At 36.3% G+C, this 27,270-nt stretch overlaps 1 protein-coding gene across 4 annotated transcripts in view; it reads right to left on the bottom strand.

The window, feature by feature from the left end:
• The window catches only part of RABGAP1L (RAB GTPase activating protein 1 like), a 762,787-nt gene that overhangs the window by 296,886 nt on the left and 438,631 nt on the right, over nt 1-27,270 (bottom strand). For all 4 annotated transcript variants that reach the window (XM_045983134.1, XM_045983136.1, XM_045983137.1 and 1 more), the window contains exon 14: nt 21,496-21,609. In XM_045983134.1, the coding sequence (XP_045839090.1) occupies nt 21,496-21,609 (114 nt within the window). The remainder of the gene's footprint in view (nt 1-21,495; nt 21,610-27,270) is intronic.

Genomic DNA, 27,270 nt, shown 5'->3' with positions numbered 1-27,270 from the left:
TCCCAAAGACCACCTGCAAGGCTCATTCAGTGTGAAAAGGCTTTTCACAGGGATATTTGTCAAAAACAATTAACAAGTGATTGTTTAATTTTATGACTGCCTTGAGATGGTAGATAAAAGTTGGAGCAGACAATAGACTTACCAAAAGGTTTAAAAGGAAAAGCTAACAATGAGATATCCGCAAGGGCTCTGAAAAACTCAGATATATTTCTGAGAATCTAGAGGGCTGCACCCATGTGTAAGGCTGTACAGATGCCCAAGGCTTTGGGTAAGCTCAGAAAAGGCCTAAGTAGGCTCTAAACTCTCATTTCTGGTTGACATTGAGGCTCTGTATAAGACAGGAAGTGAAGGTAGGATACAGTTGTCATCTGGTTGGCTGAGTAATGAAAGTGTGCCCAAACACATACACAGAGCCCCTTGGTATACAGTGGGAAAGTTATTGGTTCTAGGAAATTTAACCAAATCTCTGTCCAATCATCAGCTAACCACCAACTGGAGAATTCAGTGGCCACATATGACAATACAGATTTTATATAATTAGTTCACAAAAGTCACCAACCAAACTACTACAATAAAATAACAAAACTTGACAAAACCACAGAAACAGAAAGTGGATTAATGATTGCCAAGGGCTGGAAAATAGAGGTGCTGGAAAATGACTTCTAATGGATATAGGATATAGGGTTTCTTTTTTAAAGTGGAAGAATGTTCTAGAATTAAACAGTGATGATGTTTGCACCACTTCACAGATACACTAAAAACTACTAAAAGTATACTTATTTAAAGGGATGCATTTTATGGTATGTGAATTATATCTCATTAAAAAATATGGAAGGGCAACCTGGGTTGCTCAGTTGGTTAAGCATCCAACTCTTGATTTTGGCTCAGGTCCTGATCTCAGGATTGTTAGTTCGAGGCCCATACTGGGCTCTGCAGGGAGTCTGCTGGAGATTCTCTCTCTCCTTCTGCCCCTCCCCCTGCTCACCTGCTCACTCTCTAATCTTTGAAAAATGTAAAAATATGGAATAAAATGTATGTTTGTATGCATACACGCATATATGTATCCATACATATACGTTCATGTGTATATGTGTATATAGATAGATAGATACATATAGATATATATATCCCTTAGCTCTGTCCACTGAGATTACTTGGAGTAATAACATCCTAAAAGGAATGAACATACTTAGCATACAGATATTGATTTTCTCCATTTTTAACTAAAGAAAGTAGGGCTCCTTAGAGAAATAGCTAATTCTAGTTCTGGGGCAAAGAAATAATCCTGGAACATCTTTTGAGCCAGAAAGAATGGCAGTGCTCAGAGAATGATAGGGTACGCCAAAAGATCTGCTTCAAGGCCCCTCAGTGTCCAATTGGGAACAATCTGAGAACCAAAAGGAAAATTACAGTATGAGAGTAAATACACTGAATAAAATGAGCATTCATGAGTCCATTTGAATATGATTTAATACACACACACACGCACATCCACATACACACATAAATGGAAAGTCTGATGAGGAAGGTATGTATATTTTTAAAATATTTTATTTATTTATATGAGAGAGCAAAGCATGAGCAGGGGGAGTGACAAAGGGAGAGGGAGAAGCTGAATCCCCACTGAGCAGGGAGCCTGACCTGGGGCTTGATCCCAGGGTCCTGGGATTATGACCTGAGATGAAGGTAGATACTTAACTGACTGAGCCACCCTGGTACCCCAAGGAAGGTATAATTTCTAGTTACAAATTATCTCACACAACATACTTCTTAATTACAAAGGGGAAAAGAGAAACTTCACAGTGGAGAAACCTGGTAAACAATACCTTATTTACGTGATCAAAGTGATCATCATCAATAATGGGAAAAACTGCAGCTGTGTCTACCTGAGAGGAGGAGATAAGAAGAGATCATTCTTTTTGTGTTACTCTTGTCAAAAATGTATTACCTGAATCCAAACATGAGGAAAGATCAGACAAACCCAAATTGAAGGACATTTCAAAAAATGACTAGGTTGTCATCTTCAAAAGCACCAAGGTCAAGAAAGTGAAGGAAAGAGTGAGAAACTATTCCAGATTAAAGGAAATCAAGGAGACATGTCCACTAAATGAAATGTGTGATTTCGCTAGGTCCTTTTTTATAAAAGACATTATGTGGACAACCAGTGACCCCCGAATGAAGGCTAAGGTTTGGGTAGTACCAATACATCAATGCTACTTTTTGATTTGGGTGTTTTATCACAGTTATGCAAGGGAATATTCTTTCTTGTTAGAAAACATCCTAAAGTATTTGGGGATGCGACACCATGTTGGCAAATAACTCTCAAATAGTACAGGAGAACAAAATTATGTACCTGCAATTTCCCTGTAAGTCTGACACTCTTTAAAAAATACATAGAAATATTTCCATATTTCTACATACATACATACATATGTAAATAAATTTGACAGGGTAATTTCATCTGTTGATTCTAATAATAAAAAATTGGGACTTAAAAAAGGTTATTATGCAAAAAGTATTAACATAAGCCCTAAAAATAGATTCCCTGATATGAAATAATCTAAACTCTAGGTGTATAAACATAGAAAGCTAGATATACTCACAAATATTCACTCACAAAGCAATTTTCTTATCTAACATAGCTGGCAAAATTCCTGGATGTAAGTTTCCTTTTATATAACACTCGGGAAAAAAGGCCCTTGGCAACAATTTAAAAGTGAACTGATATACTCGTTGTTTTAAAGAAAAAAAAAAGGAAATGTAAAATAACTAGACTATCATATCCTTAAAAAAAAAAGAATGTCCCTATCATAAGTAAACTGTGTGATTATAGGAAATCACTCAGAGTGTTTAGTTTACATCCTTGGACTTTTGATTAAAAAAAAAAAAGGACAAAAAGGACATCAAGAAGGAACTCTACAAAATGAAATAAAGCAACATCCTGCTCTTTATTTTTAAATTTTTATTATTTTTTTAAATTTATTTGACAGACAGAGATCACAAGTAGGAGAAAGGCAGGCAGAGAGGCTCCCTGCTGAGCAGAGAGCCCGACGTGGGGCTCAATTCCAGGACCCCGGGATCATGACCTGAGCTGAAGACAGAGGCTTTAACCCACTGAGCCACCCAGGCGCCCCAACATCCTGCTCTTTAAAGAGATTAGGTTGAATAATTTTATACATAAAATTATTTTCTAGAAGAAAAAATTATAGAAATAGAGAGCTCCTCTAGAGTTTATATACATCTTCACCTAAAATATCAGTATGGTGACCATGAAAATGCACCTCTTAGATCTCTAACCGCAGAAAACATAATGGACCAAAGGTCCCAACTGTTAACTTCTGAAATTCATCTCTATATTTGCACCAAGGTCACACTTCCAAGGGGGATACTCCAAGACAATGACTGAGCACAACAAAATATTAAGGAAGGCCAGCTTCTGAAAGAAGTGGGACCTCACCTTAGGCTAATGACTCCCCTTGGTCTTGCCAAACTTTCCTTAGAATTGCACTACTGTCTAAGACACTTCTACCTAATCTTCCTTCCTCTCTTCTTCCCTTAGGGTCAAACTAACACTATAGTCCCATGGCTCTCCTAGCTTGTTCTCCATTTTCTCTTATAAACATCTCCCCCAACACATTGTTTACACATTTAATACTGTTTTGGTGATAGGCTTTGTAGAGGACCTGGGATAACAGTTCCATCAAGTCAAAGCCATAGAGTTAATTATATTATATCACATAGCCAGTACTGCACTCTGTTCTCTAAAACAAAGAAAAAGAAAATGTCAGAGAGCGCCTTATCCCCCAAAGACTGAACAAACTGGAAGAAAAGACTTCAGTGAAATTAATCAGATTATGTTCAGACATAATCCATATTATAATCATCTAAACTCTATAGAGTATTTTTAATCTATAAATCACTGTGGGTAGAAGTGGGCAGAACAAGCTTCACAAGGGAAGTGGGCTAGTAAGATCTGGACAGATGGGAAGGAGGAGGAAAGCAATTCAGATTCACACCCTTCCTTGGTCTTTAAAAGATGCAGGAAAAGGTCTGGTTAAGGAGGAGGCTTCGAAGTTGTAAAGATATTGCCAACTGGATAACAATTAGTAAACAGGAAATAAGTCCCCATAATCCTATAACTAATCCATTCAGGAATAACTGTGCCTTTATTGTTTGGGATGTTTAAGGCATTTGAATCTACTACAGAAATAGATCTCTATTTTGAGAAAAATCATAAATTCAGGACACCATGAGTAGCATTTTATTTGAAGGCTCTTGTGTTATATCTTCACAGGTTAGATTTGTTTTCACTTTTCTATTTTAAAAAGTAATCTTACTTTTCTTCTTTTCTCAAAGAGTAATGTTGTTTTTGAAAAACACTGGCTATAAGCAAATCTTTAGGATACACACCAATCCCTGTATTCTAATTTTATACATTTTTATCATCCTCATAATCCCAACCGTTCTCTTCTTTATTCTAGTAATGGTGTGATGGCTTCAATTAGCCTTTCAGTTGAAAGACTACAGGCTCCACAGAAACTACAAAGCTATTTCACTAAAGCTCTTATGGGACCAGCATATAAAGAAATTTTTTAAATCTCTTCAGACACTTTCAAGAGCATTACAAATCACTCGTTCTCTTTCCAGGACTCCAACTTCACAAACCTGACCTTTTCATTGTTACAGTTTCAGAAGAAAATTTCATATTTAAAATAACATCATATCTTCTCAGTTGAGCTCTGACTCATAGAAAAGTCCATCCTATTAATATGTATATTAAAAAGGACCAAAAAATAAAATCTCAAAATAGTCCCTCATGTATGACTTAGTGATACTAACAAATATAAAATATCTTTTTTGAAATGTGATAAGCAAAAGCTAAGCATGAAGTTAACCCCTAAATACACGAACACAGACACACACAGTGAAGCTTTTCAACTTCAAGTTGCTAAGACTTCTTTTATACATGTATGTATATGTATGAGCATGCTTTCACTGTTCTGAATGGCTATAAACATAACTGTCCTTGGCAATGAAGCAGAATTAGACAATTTGCCTAAAATAAAAAACGGAAAATGAGTGGTTTAAGGGCAGGGAAACTAAATGAAACTCTTACTCTGAGAGATTAAGATTTATCAGTATGCTCATTTAGTATTCTCTCTCCCCCACCATAAACAAGAAGATCAGAGAAAATCTCCTCTCCCCTCCAGAAAATCTGAACTTATTAATCAACAATTTGTCTCACATAAAGTTTGAAGGAAACATTGTGAAAATTTGATCTTTCATATTATCTCACAAGAGCAGAACAGTATTTTATAGAAGAGAAAATTTTGGAAAAAGTGGTCTGCAAGAATAGTAAAACTAAGCAGGGATTTTAGTGGTACACAGTAAGTAAGGTGTAGAGCCCACCAAAGATGAAGATCTCTAAAAAATAACTCGGGCTTTTAGCTGAAATGCTGGAAGGGTCTCACCCATGAAGCAAAAAATAGTCAACACTGGACCAAAGGGATCCACTATATATATATGTATGTATGTATGTGTATATATGTGTGTATATATATGTATATACACACACACACATATAGCTATATATATTCTTACCAGAAAAACACTAAATCTGCTCTAGAGTAAAATCATTTGAAGTCTTTATATAATTTTTCATACACAAGATCCATATTTCCATTAAAAATGATCAATCATGAAAGAAAATATGAGAAAATAAAAGTCAAGAGACAATAGGAATATATGAACAGGTGAAGAGATATCAGACTTTATCAGACTTGGACTTTAGAATAGCTACAATTAATCTATTCAAGAAAATAGGAAAAAATTTCATGAGGGAACTGGAATTTATTTTTATTTATTTTTATTTTTTTTTTCCCTTTTTATTTATTTATTTTTTTTCAGCGTAACAGTATTCATTCTTTTTGCACAACACCCAGTGCTCCATGCAAAACGTGCCCTCCCCATCACCCACCACCTATTCCCCCAACCTCCCACCCCTGACCCTTCAAAACCCTCAGGTTGTTTTTCAGAGTCCATAGTCTCTTATGGTTCGCCTCCCCTCCCCAATGTCCATAGCCCGCTCCCCCTCTCCCAATCCCACCTCCCCCCAGCAACCCCCAGTTTGTTTTGTGAGATTAAGAGTCATTTATGGTTTGTCTCCCTCCCAATCCCATCTTGTTTCATTTATTCTTCTCCTATCCCCCTACCCCCCCATGTTGCTTCTCCATGTCCTCATATCAGGGAGATCATATGATAGTTGTCTTTCTCCGATTGACTTATTTCACTAAGCATGATACGCTCTAGTTCCATCCACGTCGTGGAATTTATTTTTAAGAAGGATTAAATAAAAATTGTAGAATGAAAAACAAATTAATTAAGATGGCAATAGACTGGTAAGAAGATTAGTAAAAACAATATCCAGATGAAGACCAAAAGAAGGATGGAGACATATAAAATAGAATAAGAGACATAAGTGACATCATAAAATATGAATACTTGTAAGTCCAGAATAAAGGAGCAAGACAAAATGGTACTGGGAGAAATATTGTCTGAGCATTTTCTAGAAGTGACAAACTATGTGAAGCTACAGATTCAATAACAAGCTCCAAGCAGTACATATATAAAGAACTAGGGCACATTATAAAAGATCTGTTGAAACACCAAAAATAAATTAAAAAAAATTTTTTAAAGCAGAGAGAAAAGATGCATTACATTTAAAGAAACCATAAAATTGACAGTCATCTTTCAACAGATATGATGGAATCCTGAGGATAATAGAATAACATTTTTAAAATGCCAGAAAAAAAAACCCTGCCAATCTAGAACTCCATAACAAATGAAAATCTTCCTAAAATAAAGATAAAACGATAAGACTCTCAAACAAATAAAAAAAATGAAATAATTTTCACTAGCAGATTTTTACTAAAGAATACTAAAAATGTCTTCAAGAAGGAAGAAAACAAACCTAGATAAAAGCAGGCAATGCAGGAAGAACCAGGTAAGTCTAAATGAATATGGATGGTTAAAAACACAAAAAATAATACCCTGTGTATCTGTAGGGGGATACTGCTATCTGTTCAGAATTAATACATGACAATAGGACAATAAACAAAAAAGTAATATATGGAGTTAAAGAGATATAAGGTTCTTGAATTATACAGAAGTGATGAAAGTAGTCACCTAAGATGGATTCTAAAAAGCTAACATTGTCTGTTGTGATTGCTACAGTAACCACTAAAAGTATACAAACTATACAGCAGTTACAGAGTAGAAAGTGGAAAATGGGGGAAAAAACAAACAGATGAGACATATAGAAAACAGTGAGATATTAAGTTTAAAATTAAATATGTCCAGAAGTTTATTAAAAATATATTCAATACCCCAATTAAAAAAATTGTAGAGCTAGTTAAAATAACAAAGCTCAATCGTAAAATGGTTAAAAGAGAGACCCCTTAAATATAAGAACTCAACAGAAGGTAAAAGGATATTAAAAGTTATACAATGCAGAACACCTGGGTGTCTCAGTCGGCTAAGCAGCTGCCATCAGCTCAGGTCATGATCCTAAGGTCCTGGGATCGAGTCCCACCCACATCAGGCTCCTTGCTCAGCAGGGAGTCTGCTTTTCCCTTGCCTGCTGCTCTTCCTGCTTGTGTGAGCTCTCTCTCTGACAAATAAATAAAATCTTTAAAAACAAATGTTTTTTGTACAATGAAAAATAAAGCAATTTGGCCATGCTTATATCAAAGTACATATCAGCAGTAAGAAAGACATTGTATAATGATAATAAGGTTATTCAATCTGAAGACATAATAACACTAAATTTGTAAGCACTTAATAAAACAGCCTCAAAATACATAAAGCAAAACTTGAGAGAACTAAAAGGAATAACAGACAAGCCCAATTCATAGTTGGGAATGTTAGCACAATTTCACCAGTAGCTGACAGGACAGGAGAAAAAAGCTATAAAAAAGATTAGAAAAGGCTAATTACAGAGTTTATCTAATAATACCAAAATAAAGCATATTTAGATCAGAAAACAAGTCAAAAAATTTCATTAGTGTTGAAGTCATACAGAGCATGTTCTTTGACCACAGTAAAATTAAGACAGAAATCAATAACAAAAAATAACTAAAAATCACCAAATGTATTGGGTCAATGATAACACTATGATATTAAAAAATTTTTTTAACTAGTAGTAATAAAATTTAAATAAAAAATTTAAATAGTAATAAAATATGGCATCACAATTGGTGGGGTTACAACAGAATAGTACCTAGGAATACAAAACAATGTACTACCAAAACACCCAACTACACAGATGTATCTCAGAAGCATTACACTGCATGAGACAAGCCAGAAGTATACACTGTATGATCTATTTACACTATATTATAAAGAAATGGAAACCTTAATGCCAGTAAGAAGATAAATGGTTGCCTAAGGTCAGGCATAGATGGAATTTACTATGAAGGGGCATTAGAGAATTTTTGGGGGTGATATGAATGTTTCATATCCTTTTTTAACACATAGAACTTAAGTGGAAAGAAAATCTGTTTGATTTCTGAAATGATAAAACAATAAAGAATACCAGGGTTGGGGCACCTGGGTGGCTCAGTGGTTTAGGCCGCTGCCTTCGGCTCAGGTCATGATCTCAGGGTCCTGGGATCGAGTCCCGCATCGGGCTCTCTGCTCGGCAGGGAGCCTTGCTTCCCTCTCACTCTCTCTGCCTGCCTCTCTGCCTACTTGTGATCTCTGTCAAATAAATAAATAAAATCTTAAAAAAAAAAAAAAAAAAAGAATACCAGGGTTCCTTTGGTTCTCTTGTACCCAATCAAAAGTACATGAAAAGTATTTTCTAAAATCTTTTTTTTTACCTGTCCGTAATTCATTTCTTTTTTGGAAGTGGAAATATTTTGTTTACTTATTTTTATTTATGTATAATTGATATGTAACATATGGTAATCAGGCATACAACATAATTATCTGATATTTGTATGTATTACAAAATGATCACCATATTAAGCCTAGTCTTATAGGCTTATCTTACCTAGTCTCATCTGTCACCATACAGCTACAATTCTTTTTTTCCTTGTGAGGAGAGTTTTAAGGCCTACTTTCTTAACTTTAAAATATGCATAAGTATTATTTATTTATTTGTTTGTTTATTTGACAAAGAGAGACACAGCAAGAGAGAGAATACAAGCAAGGGAAGTAGGAGAGGGAGAAGCAGGCTTCCCGCCAAGCAGGCAGCCCGACACAGCGCTCCATCCCAGCACCCCGGGATCACAACCCAAGCAGAAGGCAGATGCTCATCCAACTGAGCCACCGAGGTGCCCCACAATACAGTATTATTAATTATTGTCACCATACTGTATATTACATCTCCATGGTTTAGTTGTAACTGGAAGGTTGTACCTTTTGACTTCCTTCACACACTTTACCCACCTCCCACTTCTGACAACTGTTAATCTGTTCTCTGTTTCTATGAGCTTGTTTTATTTTTATTTATTTTTAGAATCCACAGGTAAGTGGGATCATATAGTATTTGTTTTTCTCTAACTTATTTCACTTAGCATCATGCTTTCAAGCTCCATCTACATTGTTGCAAGTGGCAAAGTTTTGTTGTTGGTTTTTTTTTTTTTTAAGATTTTATTCATTTAGGGGCGCCTGGGTGGCTCAGTGGGTTAAAGCCTCTGCCTTCGGCTCAGGTCATGATCTCAGGGTCCTGGGATCAAGCCCCGCATCAGGCTCTCTGCTCTTCCTCCTCTCTCTCTGCCTGCCTCTCTGCCTAGTTGTGATTTCTCTCTATCAAATAATAAAATATTAAAAAAAAAGATTTTATTCATTTATCTGACAGAGATCACAAGCAGGCAGAGAGGCAGGCAGAGAGAGAGGAGGAAGCGGCTCCCTGCTGAGCAGAGAGCCTGATGTGGGGTTCAATCCCAGGACTCTGGGATCATGACCTGAGCTGAAGGCAGAAGCTTTAACCCACTGAGCCACCCAGGCACCACAGGTTTTGTTTTGTTTTTTTTATATTTTATTTATTTATTTGACAGATAGAGATCACAAGTAGGGAGAGAGGCAGGCATAGAGAGAGAGAGAGGAGGAAGCAGGCTCCCCGCCAAGCAGAGAGCCCGATGCGGGGCTTGATCCCAGGACCCCGGGACCATGACCTGAGCTGAAGGCAGAGGCTTTAACCCACTGAGCCACCCAGGCACCCCAGGTTTTGTTATTTTAATGGCCTGATAATATCCCATTGTATGTATATATCACATTTCCTTTATCCATTCATCTACAGATGGACACTAAGGTTGTTTTCATATCTTGGCTATTGTAAATAATGCTGCAAATAAACAAAGGAATGTAAGTATCTTCTTGAGTCAGTTTTTTGTTTTGTTTTCTTCAAATAAATGCCTAGAAACAGAATTGCTGGATATGGCAGTTTTATATCAAAATTTTTAGGAACTGCTATAGTGGCTGCATCAATTTACATTCCCACCAACCATGCATAAGGGATCCCTTTTCTCCACATCCCTACCAACACTTCTTCTTTGTTTTTTATACTAGCCACTCTTACAGGTGTGAGGTGATAACTCATCATAGCTTTGATTTGCATTAGTGATGTTGAGCATCTTTTCATGTACCTGTTTGGCCATCTATATGTCTTTTTGGGGAAAATGTCTGTTCATGTTTTCTGACAATTTTTTAACTGAATTATTTAATTTTTTGGTGTTGAGTTGTATGAGTTCTTTATATATTTTGGATATTAACCTCTTATCAGATATATGATTTGCAACTATCTTCTCCCACTCAGTAGGTTGCCATTTCATTTTGTTGATGGTCTCCTTTACTGTGCGGATGTGGAAGCTTTTTTTTTTTTTTTTTAAAGATTTTATTTATTTATTTGAGAGAGAGAGAGAGGGTATGAGCGGGAAGGTCAGAGGGAGAGAGAGAATCCCAAGCAGATTCCACAGTAAGTGCAAAGCCTAACACAGGGCTTGATCCCAGGACACTGAGATCATGATCTGAGCTTAAACCAAGAGTCAAATGCTCAACCGACTGTGCCACTCAGGTACCCCTGTGCAGAAGTTTTTAGATTGATGTAGGTTTGGTATCTTGATTGCAGTATATTTTGATTATATACATAGGTGTATACATCTGTCAACATTTATCAGACTATATTCATAAAATAGATACAGCTTATTGTATGTAAATTAAACCTAATTATGTTGATTATAAAAATCACAGTTTTTTAAAGATTTTATTTATTTGAGAGAGGGCGAGCACAGTAGTGGGCAGACATAGAAGGAGAGGGAGAAGCATACTACCCGCTGAGCAGGGAGCCTGATGCGGGGCTTGATCCCAGAACCCCAAGATCATGACCTGAACCAAAGGCAGACACTTAACCAACTGAGCCACCCAGGTGCCCCTAAAAATTACAGCTTTAATGCAGAAAAACTACTTTGTACAAATGCATCTAAAGCAGTACCTAAGAGCAATTTGTAGCCCTTTCTGCACCTATTAGAACAAAAGAAAGACTAAAAAAATCATTGATTTAGGCATATACCAAAAGAAGCTAGAAAAAAACAGCAAATTAAACTTAAAACGGAATAAATGAAATAAAAATAAGAGCAGGTATCAATGAGGGATACCTGGGTGGCTCAGTCAGTTAAGTGTCTGCCTCCAGCTCAGATCACAAACTTGGGGTCCTGAGATCAAGACCCGTGTGAGGGTCCTTGCTCAGTGGGAAGTCCACTTCTCCCTCTGCTGCTCCCCCTGCCTGTGCTCTCTTGCTTGAGCTCTTATTCACTCTCTCAAGTAAAAAAATAAAATCTTAAAAAAGTAAAAAATTTTTTAAAAAGCAGATACCAATGAAATAGAAAGCAAACATATAATAGATAAAATCAACAGCCAAAAGTTGGCTCTTTGAAAAAAACTAAGAAAACTGATAAAGTACTGATTTAATGCAATAGCAACCAAAATCCTTATGAAAGTTTCTCTTTTCTCTCAAAAACTGCCAACCCTGATTCTAACATATGAAACTATGAAGGGCCAAGCCAGTAAAACTAATTATGAAGTAGAACAAAGTTGTAGGCCAAACACTACCAGATAATAAGACCTATTGTTATTCACCTCACACTTGTCAGAATGGCTAAAATTCACAACACAAAAAACAACAGATGTTGGCAAGGGTGCAGAAAAGGGGGAACCTTCTTACATTGTTGGTGGGAATATAAACTGGTGCAGCCATCTGACAAACAGTATGGAGTTCCTCAAAAATTTAAAAATAGAACTAGCCTAAATTCCAGCAATTGCACTACTAGGTATTTACTCAAAGGATAGAAAAATACATTCAAAGGGACATGTGCACCCCAATGTTTACAGCAGCATTATCAACTATAGCTAAATTATGGAAAAAGCCCAAATGTCCATCAACTGATGAATGGATAAAGGAGATGTGGTGTATATATGCAATGGAACATTACTCGCCATTTACAACAATGTATCCACATCGTTGAAGCTGGAGACTGTCTAAATCTAGATATTATGGACATAAATTGTTCTTATCTTTGAAATGATAATAGGATCACCCATCCTGTGGCCTTATAAGACTTCAAACAGAATAAAATGCTAATATAAAAAGACCTATTGTTAAGCTGCTCTAATTCTAATAGTGTGATGTTGGCACCAAGATAGACAAGGAGATCAATTGAATGGAATGGTGCAGAAATGAAAACACGATTTCAAAGAGATACAGGCACACCAATGTTTAGTGTAGCATTATTCACAAAAGCTAAGATATAAAGGCAACCTAAATATCCACCAACACACACACACACAATGGAATATTACTCAGCCATGAGAAAAGAGGATATCCTGTCATTTATAACAACATGGATGGGCACTATGCTAAGTGAGTTAGGTCAAACAGAGAAAGACAAGTACTGTATGAATTATATGTGTAACTATAAAAGTCAAACTTGTAAAAAACGGAGAGTAAAATGGCAATTACCAGGGGATGGAGGCAGGGGATAAGACTGATATTCCTTAAGGTACAAACTTACAACAAGTAGTAAATAAGAGATTGAATGCACAGTATAATAAACATAGTCAATAATATTGTACTACAGTAACCAAACTTGCTCAGAAACTTAACAATTATTCCAACCACTAAAAGGATAGGATAGGATAATTATGTAATATGATAGAGGTGCTAAATATTACTACGATAGCAATTACATTACAATATATAAATTATCAAATGAATATACTATACATCTTAAATTTACACAATGTTATATATCATATATATATACATATATGTATGTGTGTATATATATATACACACATAAAATGTAAAAACCAAGAATTTTTTAAAATGGTCCAAATACACACCCACATATACATGGATCAAATTTATGACAAGGATACTGCAACAATACAGTGGAGAAAGAATGGTTGTTTAAATGGCTGCTTAAAAATAATGCTGGATGGGGTGCCTGGGGGACTCAGTGGGTTAAAGCCTCTTTGGCTCAGGTATCGGGCTCTCTGCTCGGTGGGGAGCCTGCTTCCCCCCCACCCTCCGGCCTGCCTCTCTGCCTACTTGTGATCTCTATCTGTCAAATTAGTAAATAAAACCTTTAAAAAAATAATGCTGGATCAATTAGAGACACATATGGAAGGAAAATGAACCTTGACTTCTACCTCATACAATAATCAACTATAGATAGGTATATAATCCTTAGTGTAAACAGCAAAAGAATAAAATTTCTAGATTACATCACAAAATATTTTCATGACTTTGGATTAAACATGACTTTTGGTTAAACAAATATTTCTTAAACAAGACACAAATATACTAATAAAAGAAAAAGTTAATAAATTGGGCCTTAAAAAAATTAATAGTATCTGTTCATCAAGAGATACTATTTTTAGAGTAAAAAAGCAAGCCATAGAAAAGATGTTAGCAATGCATATACCTAAAAAAGGACTCATACGTGTGATGCAGAAAAAAATCTCTATAGAGCAGTAATAAGAGGAAACCCAATTGCAAAAATAAGCAATGGCAAGCAAGTTTGTCACAACAGAGGCTATCCTGATGGGCAGTAGGCATGTGGAAAGTACTCATCTTCTGAAGTCGTAAGGAAAATGCATATGAAACCACAGTGAGATACTACTGCACATCCACCAAAATGGTTAAAATCTAAAATTGGCCAAGTGTTGGCGAAAATACAGAGCACAAATGGAATTCTTACACACTGCTGGTTGAAATATAAACTGTAAAACTGAAAACCTGTTTAGCAATATCTTCTGAAGGTGAACATGTCTATACACTCTGACCCAGAAGTTCCATCTGCGGCCTGTACCCAATAGAAATGCATACATATGTGTAAGAAAACACTATTAATACCAGCATGTACATACAAGCATTATTCCTAACTGAGAACAAACCAAATGCATGTGTCCAAGAATACAATGGACACTATATTTTAGTATATTTATGCCATGGAATATTAAGCAGCAAACTGCCATATACAATGACATGGATAAACTTCACAGACACTGGGAACAACAGAAAGCATATAATAGAATCCTTCCTGTGTGACTCAACTTTTTAAATTTCAAAAAGACGTAATACTGATGTATAGTAATGAAAATCAGATGGTGGTTACCTTTGGGGGAAGAAATCACTGGTAAAAAAAGGAAAGCTCCTGGAATGCTAGTAAAATTCCATATCTTTATTCTATAGTGATTATACATGCTCACTTGGTAAAAATTCACTAAGTTATAGTCTCAATATCTGTGCACTTTTCTATACGTATGTTAAATGTTATACTTATTAAAGTTCTTTAATGATAACAATGAGATGTAAGGTGATTTTAAGGAAACCATTCTTTATAAAGATGACGGCCTAACATGGATGGACCTTGAAGGCATTATGCCTTCAATAATAAGTCAGAGAAAGAAACATTCCATACCACCCCGCTTCCATGTAGACTCTTAAAAAACAAACATAATATCAAACTCATAGAAAAAGAGATCAGATTTGTGGTTACCAAAGGCAGGTGGTGGGAAGAGGGGAAATTGGATGATGGTGGTCAAAAGGGAGAAACCTGCAGTTACAAGATGAATGAATACTAGGCATGTAACGTAGAGCCTGATGATGACAGGTAACACTGCTGCAGGGAATACACAGAAGTTGTTAAGGGAGTGGATTCTAAGAGTTCTCATCGCAAAGAGAACATTTTTTTCCCTCTTCTTTTTGTTGTATCTATATGAGATAATAAATACTAACTAAACCTATTTTGATAATCATTCCACAATATATGTAAATCAAACAATCATGCCGTACATCTTAAATTTATACAGTGATGTATGCCAATTTTTTCCTTGATAAAACTGGTGGGAAAAAAAAGACTGCTTTATAATCAGCTACAAGAAAAATATACAGGGGCACCTGGGTGGCTCAGTGGTTTAAGCCTCTGCCTTCAGCTCAGGTCATGATCTCAGAGTCCTGGGGTCGAGCCCCACATCGGGGTCTCTGCTCAGTGGGGAGCCTGTTTCTCCCTCTCTCTCTGCCTGCCTCTCTGCCTACTTGTGACCTCTCTCTTTGTCAAATAAATAAATAAAATATTAAAAAAAAAAGAAAAATATACATTTTCTGTGATATTCAATTTCTATTTATTATTATTATTAGAAGTCCCTAGGGTCAGGGCGCCTGGGTGGCTCAGTCAGTTAGGGGCTAGTCTCTTGATTTCGGCTCGGGTCATGATCTCAGGGTCATGAGATCCAGACCTGCATCAGGCTCCTCTCCCTCTGCCTCTCTCTCCCCCTCTCTCTCAAATAAATACATAAATGTTTTTTTTAAAAAGTGAAGTCCCTAGGGTCTTTTCTTTTTTAAGATTTATTCATTCATTTGGGAGAGAGAGAGAGAGCAAGCATGAGCAGGGGGAGAGGCAGAGGGAGGAGAGAAAGAATCTTCAAGTGGATGCCCCACTAAGTGCGAAGCCCCATGAGAGACTGTGGACTCTGAGAAACAAACTGAGGGTTTTAGAGGGAAGGGAGGTGGGATGAGCAGTGAGCACTGGTGGTGGGTATTAAGGAGGGCACGTATTGCATGGAGCACTGGGTGTGGTGCATAAACAATGACTCTTGGAACACTGAAAAAATAAAGTAAAAAACATAAAAATAAAAAAAAAACAAACAAATTGGGCTTTATAAAGAATAGTGGCCTATAATGTGTTCAGTAAATGCTGTCATTCAAACAAGGAATCATTCAGGCACCCTAAGGAATTGAGTTGTATTACATGTGGTCCAATAGAAATTTATATCGAAAATATAATCAACTGGGCACCTGGGTGGCTCAGGGGGTTAAGCCTCTGCCTTTGGCTCAGGTCATGATCTCAGGGTCCCAGGATCGAGGCCTGCATGGGGCTCTCTGCTCGGCGGGGAGCCTGCTTCCTCCTCTCTCCCTCTCTGCCTGCCTCTCTGCCTACTTGTGACCTCTTGCTGTCTCTCTGTCAAATAAATAAATAAAATCTTAAAAAGAAAAAGAAAATATAATCAACTTGTGAAAAATAATTCATCCCTATAACCACTAACACCTCCTAACTCTAGAAAACAATAATGTATAATTATATCTAACTTTACAGTAGTCAGTGATCATTTGCATTCTTCAAAATCATGCAGCAGGTCACTCATTACTGGTATCAAAATAATACCTGAAATGTTTTAGTTCAAATTCAATCTTGTTTTGAGACTATCTGATAAAACAAGGATTAAGTTTACTTTTGTCCTTCTACAAACCATTATACGATCAAATTATTAACCCAGATGAACAAAGGTATTGATCTCTCTGTAATATATTCAATCCCTCCCATCCTATTCACAGCAGTAGCCTCTTTTTCAGAAAACAGTTACTTTGATCAGAAAATTAGAAAAGGCAATATGCCTCAAATTAAATTGCACACCAAGGGCCATCACAATCTATACTGTTGTGAACAATATTTTAACTGATGACTATGACTGGCCTTAGGTCTTTAAAGAGATGTGTATCTCAAAGGAAATTACTAAACGTATTCCATTTCATGTGTGCATGAAACACATACCCAAACACAACAGAAAGCCAGGTGAAGTCTTCAGCGTTAAATCACACTCACTTATAGCTTGGAAACTGAGAGACACAGCTATATTTTATATATATTATTCCTGACATAGGAATTGTTCAATTCTGCACTCATCTGTCATATTTTAAGAAAAAAAATTTAAACACTTAGAATCACTGCAAATTAGAACTGGAAATCAGAATAATCATATCAGACCCCACAGCCTTAATGAGGAGGAAATCCAAAAAGTGATTTTCCCATAGTCTTAGGTCTGCTTAAGAAAAGAATCAAGAACCAGATTTCTTGATGTTCAGTCCTTTAAACTGTGCCAACCTGTCTCCCAACTCAAAATAGATTTTATATCATATTTAAAATAGAAAAGTGCTAAAGATATTTGGGGAGATAGTATTTTTTTCCTCCTTTCAAGGACACTATTTTAAAATGTTACTGACTTGACTAATAGGAAAGACAAGAAGGAAGGAGGAAGGGAAGGATGGAGGGAGGTAGGAGAACCCTAAACTTTTCATTTTCAGAATCCTATGAATTCTATTACACTTTCAGTTTAACTTCCACACATAAATTTATGACAACAGAAGAATCTTTGAGCCATTTCAATTTCCTCCTACTCTGAAAAAGATATTAAGAGGCAAAAACGGAAATTGGCAGGGCCATTAAAACATGACAGCAAGTTTTTAACAGTCTTCCGTTTAATCTGACAGTTCAGATCATTTCTCATTTCACCAGAGCCACAGAAAACTTTTCAACCACAGTCAGACTTCTATATCCTTGAAACCAAAATTGATTTCCACACTTATTATAACTGAAATTCTCTTAATAATTTCTGTCTCAATTTAAGAGCACAGAATACTATATTTCTAGTATAGGCTCCACTGGTAAGAAGTTGTCAGAAATAAATGAGTTAATATATACGAAAGTACTTTGTAAATTTGAAATTATTATAACACATGGACGGCACTGCATAAAAAAAGGACTCTAAGTGTGTTGCTGATTTGAATAAGATATATCATTCTGAGGGGTAAATCACTGGATGCACTTTTTTTTTTAAATAATTAGGAGCAAGACAAGGATGTCCACTATGATTGCTTCCTTTTAACGCCTACAATGGAGGTTCTGGACAGTGCACTAAGTCATGAAAAAGATTATGTGGGGGAACAAAAAAAGAGCTGATAAAGAAGCCACTTTTTAAAATCAAGGTATTAATGTTTCAGGTTTGTGCAAAGCATCCAGGATGGAAACTCAAAGGTATATTGCTGAGAATGTGAGGTATGATTTTGGATATGATTCTAGAAATAAAAATGATTAACAGGTGGACCACATTCAGTGGCCTTTTTACATCTAGCAACTTTTGGGGATATGGGATGAAAGTCCTAAAGTCAAAGACTACAGCTCAAATTGGATAGAAAAAGCTAAGGAAAGTATATTTACAAACTTGAGAAGAATATTTAATTCTAAAGTACTTATAAGTATGCTTTCCTATTTGTGAGTTAACACCACTACCTGAGATTTCCTGCATGAGCACTAAACTGCTAAAAAACAGATCCAGAAGAGAAGGAATTGCGTCACTCAAGAACACAGCAAATTTTGGTCTCTCCAACACATTCTGATATATTCATTTCTGATCTCCCCCATTATCAAAGGGTGCTGAAAAATCATGTTTAGGTAATATATATTTTAGTACATTACAAGCTTAGCAAGTTTTATTTATTATCTTGAATTCTGAAATGCTTTTAATGTGATTCTTTTGTTGTCCACATTTTTACAAAATTTAGTGTAATTTATTTTTTTTTTTAAAGATTTTATTTATTTATTTGACAGAGAGAGATCACAAGTAGGCAGAGAGGCAGGCAGAGAGAGTGAGAGGGAAGCAGGCTCCCTTCAGAGCAGAGAGCCGGATGTGGGACTCGATCCCAGGACCCTGAGATCATGACCCGAGCCGAAGGCAGCGGCTTAAACCACTGAGCCACCCAGGTGCCCCAAATTTAGTGTAATTTAAAATATTCAGCAGTTACAAGATATTTTAGAGCTACGTTGTTGCAATATTCTTTACTTAGAGGTTTAAAACTCTCTAATCATGTTGCAAATATACACTAATAATCTAACATGGCTACATGTGGTATGTGAATGTACTAACAAACACTGTGTAACGAATTCACGGTTGGCTTATTATCTGCAATATCAAAGATGTCAACTATTTAAGTGTACCAACTATTTAAATGTTATCTTTGTGTTTGGTACTGGTTCAGATATTTCTCCCGTCAATATTGTATAATGAGGGGAATACTGTTTTTACTATAAGGGAACAAAATTGTAAGTCAGAGGCTGCAAGCACATAAAACCATCTGCTTTAGTTACGTGAAAAAGCTCTCTAGTATCAGCCAGAGAAAAACTAAAGGAAAAAGTTACTGATTGGTTGAAAATACGCTAAATGCAAGGGGGGAAATGTTCTCCCATATATCATAAATCAGACGCTTCTCCATAAACCAGGAAACTACATAAATTTTGACATCTTCCCTACATGACAAGCTAACTAGCTTATAGAATTTCAAAACTGATAGGAAAATTTTTTAATAATTTTGTCTTTTACACTCATATAATGAATATATTATATATTCGTAATGGTATTCAATGGTTTGTGGCATTTTTAAAAACTAGATGATGTATTACTTTCCAGAAGTCAGTACACTCTCAGATTTTAAGTTATCTATGCATTTCTAGTTCTGAATGATAAACCTCCAAATGGCTACATCAAGAGAGAAGGAAAAAAAGAAAAGAAAAAAACAAGATAAAATACGAGTGGGCAAAGGGCTAAACCACAAATATGCAAGAAGGATTTTAATGAAAGCTATGCCATTTTCAGAATGAAGCATCAGTCCTACGTGGTTATCGCAAGCAGGCAAGTACTTTTATAAGTAATATTTTAAAAATCTGTAAATATTAAATGATACTTATATGCACTCCTGAATACTTACTGGCAAATTTCGCTATGCAATGAAAGGATAAATTTGATAATTCAGGAACTGATTACATAACTTACAAACTTAGCCATGGTATTTGCTTTTTCCTCCATATTATTACAAGATTTTTGTGTAGTTCATCTTCAGTAGTAATCTCTACTATAATGGGGGGTGAGGACAATGTTAAGTTACATACCACATTTCATAAGGCATCTTAAATTTGAGAAGAAAGGGAAAACTTTCCGGAATGGACTTTGTAATTTTTAGCTTTTGGCCTCAATTAGCACTGACAATATGAGTTAACTACAAATAATGATTTAAAAAGTTATTTTGCAATCCTGATATAACCTTGAAAAATTAATAATCTGATGACTATTCTCCATTAACAAAAACAGAATCTTTTATATCCACACAGAGCATATTTACTAAAAATCAGGAAAAACTTTTTCTTCCAGGTTTATTAGTAAGGAGGGCAAAGATTTTAAAATGGGACATAAAAACTGCATGAAGATGTCTAATGTGACATGTTAGAATACACCAATAATTTCAGAGAACTTGCTAGTCTTTAAAAACCGCATTGTTTTCTTACCCTTATGTGACAAAAATTGTCAACTGCCACATTATCTTCTCAGGAGAACAGGAGGACAGTCATCAGGACTCCTGGGCAGCCTTTGCTGTGTAACCTGAGAAGACCTTTTGTTCCTTTCTTGTTAGCAGCTGAGAAGACCTTTTGTTCCTTTCTTGTTAGCAGCAGAGCTAAAGTGAGGCCTTACTGAGCCCCCTCCCTGATGGGACATGCAGCCAAGAAACTGCCTTCAGGATTCTGCGCTGAGCAGAGAACACTGAGGCAAGAGGGAAGGGAGACTCAAGAGATGAGCTGACCTAAGTAAAGCCATTCTGGTTTTAGGCTGACCCTTAACCTAAAAGCCAGCAGTCCCAAAAGAGTCACAAAATCTGACTCATAGGAAACCACAAAACCCTACTCCTTCCAGCAGTAAAAGCTCAACATTCTTCAAACTGCTCCCTGTAGGTAACTCTGCAACCCTAAAACAATGAAACTAACCACCCAAAGTAAATAATAAACCCAAAGTTAGAGAGTAAGACCCTCCCTATACCATTAGCTAATTTGAAAACCTTAAAACCCTTCATTAGAGGCAAAGAGATAGCTACTTCATGAAATAGCTTTCTTCTAGTCTTAATAAATCTTTGTCCCTTTCTCTAAACACCTTGCTCCTGAATTCTTTCTCACACCAGAGAGTTCTTGGCAAGGGGCTTTGGCTGTCTAGCATCAATAGGGCACAATGCAATTAAGAAAAGAAGACAGGAAAAAATCTAAAAGTCTTTACGATGGGTTCCTAAGATATGGCCCTATAAAATAAGTTAGAAAAAAATGAGGTGGAGGGCCCTACCTTGCAGATCTTGTAGAGTGATTCCTGGCCATCTCCTCCGGTATCTTTAAAGTAATCATGTGCAGGAAAGGTACGATGAATGTCTCGGGTGATAACACTCTCCTGGGCTGAGTCCTAAAACAGGAAAAAACAGACCTGGTCATTAATTTAAAAAATTTTTTTAATTGAAAAATAATATATATACATGCTAAAAAAAAAACCAAACCTCAAATTGCACAAAAAAAGTATGTTGCCCTCACCAAAAATACCGGCCTCCCATTCCAGACCCATAGTTCCATTCACCAGACATAAATGCTACCAACAGTTTCTTTGTATCCTTCATCCATCTATCTATAGATGTGTGAATATATGCTTATGTGAGAGGGAGGTGAGGGAGAAAAGTTGTATAAACACATCTCTATCCTCTGCTTTTTGAAGCACAAATAGAAGAAAACTATCTGCTCCTTTCATGTAATAGGATAATGCAGAGAATATTTCTCATCAATACATGGTATTTCATTCTCTTTAAGAGCAGCTATCAAAAGGAATAAGGTATCTGGATATGGACATGCCATGATTTGTTTAATATTCTCCTATTAATGACTTCTCTGCATATTTCTGTTTATATTACAAGTAATATCACTAGGAACATTTTTATGCATACGTGTTCAACAACAGGTTCCTACAGGTGGCGTTGCTAAGTCAAAGAGCATGTGCATTTCCATTTTTGGTGAAGGCGCTTTCCCTCCAGAGGTGTTGTAACAACACATTCTTCAAACACTGGTGAAGCAGATGGTTTTCCACACCAGCCCGACACCACAGATTCTCTAACTTCTTAAATTTTTGATAATCTGATAAGTGAAAACTCAGACTATAGTAATTTAAAAAGTAAAGCTACCCATCATTTCCTCCTAATAGGTTGATTACCTAATGCATTCATTCCAGAGAATAAAAAGCCCTAAATGACCACATTAGGATGACACACGCTTTAAAGATAAATCTAGAAGTTCTTTTTAAGACAGATTCAGGATCCAAAAGCTCAAAATTGAGTAAAAGTGATTAATCATTCATTTGATTTTGTTTGATTCCCATAAATGTTGTTTAACTGTTTATATGTCAAGAAAATAGGATGGGACTACTTTTAGCAACACTGATGATGAAAACATTTTGCACAGGTGAAGGAAGCATCTGTGACTACTAGTGCAAATTAAAGGTGTCGTTTAATGTCTTGCTTCCATAAAGATTTGAACAAATCCTCCATTTCAGTTAAGATCAAGGAAGGAAAAAAATGTTTAATACATGAGTTACTTTAATGAGTGCTAGCTCCCTTTTTCTTTGCCTCTGGGAAGTATGTAAGAAGGAAGTCGTTGATTAGCTCTAAGTTAAGCCAGGGCCTTCTCTTGCTGCCTTTTTCACTTCAGCTGCTGTTTCATGCTGAGTGGTAATTAGATCTTATACCATGTGGAGAAAGGACACAAACTGAAATGTTCCAAATTTGCTAGCAAACACCAAACACATTGCAAATCAGTCCAGAGGAAATTCCGATGGCTTAGAGGAATGCAATGCTACAGCTGAATAAAAATGAAACTTAAAAAAATTATCATACCTTAAGTAAAAGGATACAGAGAAAGCGTATATTTATAAAGGCAAATGCCAAGTTCTGAGGATAGAGAAAATTTTGAGGGGAGGTGGGCGCATAGAAGAAGATGAATATAAAGGTAATGTACAAAGAGCTATGGTCTGGTACACAGTCTGAGCCAGAGCTTCCTTGAGTAGGGGATCTGGTATCAGGTAGAAGAAAGTTTTCACTGTGCAGGTTTTCCCTAATAGAAAGGTTCTCCTTCCACACAGTCATAGTCCCCAATTATAAGCTGTTTGAAAAGATGACCAATGAAAATGTTACTACTTCCACTGCTGAACTATTTCAGGGGCAAACATGTGCTGAGTGGCTCACAGGATAACTCTTTTTACACTTTTCAAGATGTTAAGGGAGAGACATCATTGGACTATATTCCCTGGAAACTGCCTACTCATTTGGCATCATACTGTGTTTAAATGGTACCAACAGTCTGATTCAGAGAAAGGGAAATTGATTAAAAATTTCTAGAAAGTAACTTTGCATAATACTGAGTAATTTTTTTTCTATGCATACTTGAATCCTCCTGATTTGTTTCTAAAAATAAATGGGCAAAAAATCAAATGGAAACCAAAATCAACTTTTCCTGACTTTAATGAGCCTTCCCTTCCTAGGATTACTTTCAAATGCTTTCTATACATATGTGTTTCTAGAGTTTTCTTCCAACATATTGCTCCCAGTTGACTAAGGGAACAATTTCTGGAACTTCACTTTATAAACTAAAATGTTTTGCTGTATTGTTCACTGATCCCTTTCACATAACCAAAGGTCAGAAGGTACACTAGAGTCTTACAAATAGACCAATATGAATGAAATTGTGTACTAGACTAGAGAAAATAATCACGTTTTCAAAGGTAAAGCTAATCATCTCCCAAACACTCATACTGTTGAGAGTAAGAACAGTATATATTTCAGGAATCCAGACCTGAGATTCAGGATCAGTCCCAAATTCACTCACTCTTTCAACAAATACTTGAATCAAAGCTGATGCTCTGTAAAAGGAAGATAAAATGATGATTTCTCTCCTCAATATTAATTTTCTTTTTTTTTTTTTAAAGATTTATTTTTTTGACAGATAGAGATTATAAGTAGGCAGAGAGGCAGGCAGAGAGAGAGAGAGGAGGAAGCAGGCTCCCAGCCAAGCAGAGAGCCCGATGCGGGGCTTGATCCCAGGACCCTGGGATCATGACCTGAGCCGAATGCAGAGGCTTTAACCCGCTGAGCCACCCAGGTGCCCCTCAATATTAATTTTCTATTTAGACTTATTCCAATTATAGTAGTGAATTTTTACACAAAATAAAATAGAGAAGGACCAAAAAGAGGCCAAATATTTCACCACCTAAATATCTGTAAAAGGTTTCATGTGAAAACACTTTTAGAAAAAAATATGACTAGAAACATTTTATAACACAATCAAAACGGATATGAGGTCATTTTCGTGGAAGGTTCCTATAAGCAGAGTCTCTTTATTTATTTATTTATTTTAAAGATTTTATTTATTTACTTGATAGACAGAGATCACAAGTAGGCAGAGAGGCAGGCAGAGAGAGGAGGAAGCAGGATCCCTGCTGAGCAGAGAGCCCGATGTGGGGCTCGATCCCAGGACCCTGAGATCATGACCTGAGCTGAAGGCAGAGGCTTAACCCACTGAGCCACCCAGGTGCCCCAAGCAGAATCTCTTTAAATCCTAACAGTTCTCATCGGAATAGGGAGAGGAAAGTGGTCACTCCTTCATGGGCAACTACACCAATATCCAGAGAGGTTCACAACTTGATCTGCAATTTACTTCCCATTCTGATCTTCAGCCCAGTATGGTGTATCAGTGGCTTTGGTTCTATTTCTGGCTACTCTACTTAATATGTGTAGGATCCCAAACAAGTTATTTAATCTTACTAAACTTCAGTTTCCTCATCTGTAAAATGGAATGATAATGCAAAATTTATGTCATGCCAAGTGCTTACTTATTCATATACTGCCCAATAGAAACAGAGTATTCATTAAAGAAACAAGTAAAAAGTAGTCAATTATTATTCCTTTTCCGTAAAAACCACATTTAACTGTTTATTTTGTTTGTTTTAAAGATATTTATTTATTTGAAGAGAGAGAGCACAAGGTGGGAGGAGGATCAGAAAAAGAGGGAGAAGCAGACTCTCTTCTGAGCAGGGAACCCATGCAGGCCCCTGGGATCATGACTTGAGCTGAAGGCAGACACTCAACCAACTGAGCCTCCCAGGCGCCCCACATGTAACTACTTAAATGTTTTGGTGAAAATCTATTTTAGACATCTTTCTGCATGTGTGCACTTTAAACAATGAAGCAAACAACAGTTTTTCTTTGGATATCATGAATGTTATGAACAGTGCTTTCAGCATGAGGACAGTTTAATATATATATTCCCCATTCTGAATTTCCTATCATGTATCTTATGTGTCTTAAATTTTCCTTATTTCTACTAATCCATGAATAAAAGCAAAAGTGAATAATTATTTGCATAAAGTAATGTTTTTACCAACTGGTACACATTCTGGCCCCAGCTCTGCATATATACATGAAATAAAGATATCACAACCCAGGAAGAGGATGGAAAGATCAGGGTACAGGAGAAGCTGAATTTGCCCGAGGAGCTACCATGTCCATCACCACTTCAGAATTTAGCTTCTGAGAATCAGAGAAGGGTTAAAGTCATGGTTATGAAGAGGACAAATGCCATTGTCCCTCTCACATGCCTTCCTTCTGGGCCATCAACAGCAAGTATGTAACTAGTAGGCAAAGTCCTTGATGGCATCTGTCCTAGCGAGCCAGTCAGGTTGGGCCACACACAAAAGCTAACTCTAACCAGAAGCAGAGAGTAACTATGAAAGGTTTGGAAGAAAGTCTTCAAAAGTGAGTTTTATCTGCCTCCTTGCCACCCCACACCCCTGACACTACCACCACGTAGAAACTAAATTTCTATTTAGTTTACTTTGAAGGTTTTTCTTTAATCTCCAAACTGCTAAGTCACAAGACTTAATTACCTTTTTATTTTCAAAAAAGGTATCATCTCTGGTGTGATAAAAATCCATGCTCCAACAGAGGATATAATTTGGCTTGTTGAAAATCAATTTAAAACCAACTCTAAAGTAGCTCGATTAACTTTTGATCATTTTAAGTGGATTCAATTTACAGCCTGCTATCAAGAGTATTATATGAGGCATTCTTCTAGTATTAAATATATTCCCTAAAATGTCTGCAATCCTCTTAATTCCTATTCCAAGAGAATCATCACTTACTTGTTTGTTGTGAGAAAAAAAATGAATACAGCATTCAAGTGTCAACAAGTATTAGGAAGATAGGTTTGGATGACCATAGCCCATTATTTTTTTTATAAAACAATTTCTGGGCTGTCAACAACTGGAAAGGTATTCTACTGCAGATGATTGTTTTCCCATGTGACCTTAGCACCAGATGAAGTATAAAAGTGATGTCGATAAACGAACACCTCAACTATACCTTAATTTGCTACATCTTTACAACTATGACAGCATCTTTTCTTATTAATCCCTATTGTCAAATCCAAAGTATAACGCATTTTTACTTTTCATCTACCAAAAAGAACTTCAACTGTATAAACGCCATGCTAATTTGTTAGTGTTATTAAAAATGCTACTATAGACCACGCCTACTCAGTCAGCAGATAAATGATTCAGAGCTTAAAAAGCACTTGACCTTAGAACGTGCCTTCTATTCTTACTTCACAGGGATCCTTCTTTAGTTCTATGTTGGAGCCAGATCTATGGTAATACATCACAAACTGGTCGGCTTACATGCTCCTGAAAGCAGATGGGTTTGCAGTGGTGGGTCTGATTTATTTGCCTTGATGTTTGCCAAAAATCCAAAGAGGCAGAGATAAAAGGAGAAAATATGAAAGTGCATTCTACTTTCAAACATGCTATTGAAATCGTGAGCTAGAAAGAGTAACACAAAAAGAATGGATCATTGCCAGTCCTTGACTATGCAAGTGGGGGTGGGGGGAAGCCTTAGCATAAGTGAGATAATATGGAAGCAAAGAAATAAATATTAACGAAATCCTACTGTAAGCAGCAACCTGTTTCCCAAGCATTGAACACACATGCTGCCAAATGTCTCAGAATCAAAGCCTGACACAAAGGTCAAAAATATAA

This window comes from Meles meles, chromosome 17, assembly GCF_922984935.1.
Source record: "Meles meles chromosome 17, mMelMel3.1 paternal haplotype, whole genome shotgun sequence".
Taxonomy (NCBI): domain Eukaryota; kingdom Metazoa; phylum Chordata; class Mammalia; order Carnivora; family Mustelidae; genus Meles; species Meles meles.
The sequence above is the reverse complement of the archived record's forward strand: the minus strand, read 5'-3'. Positions and strand labels throughout refer to the sequence as shown.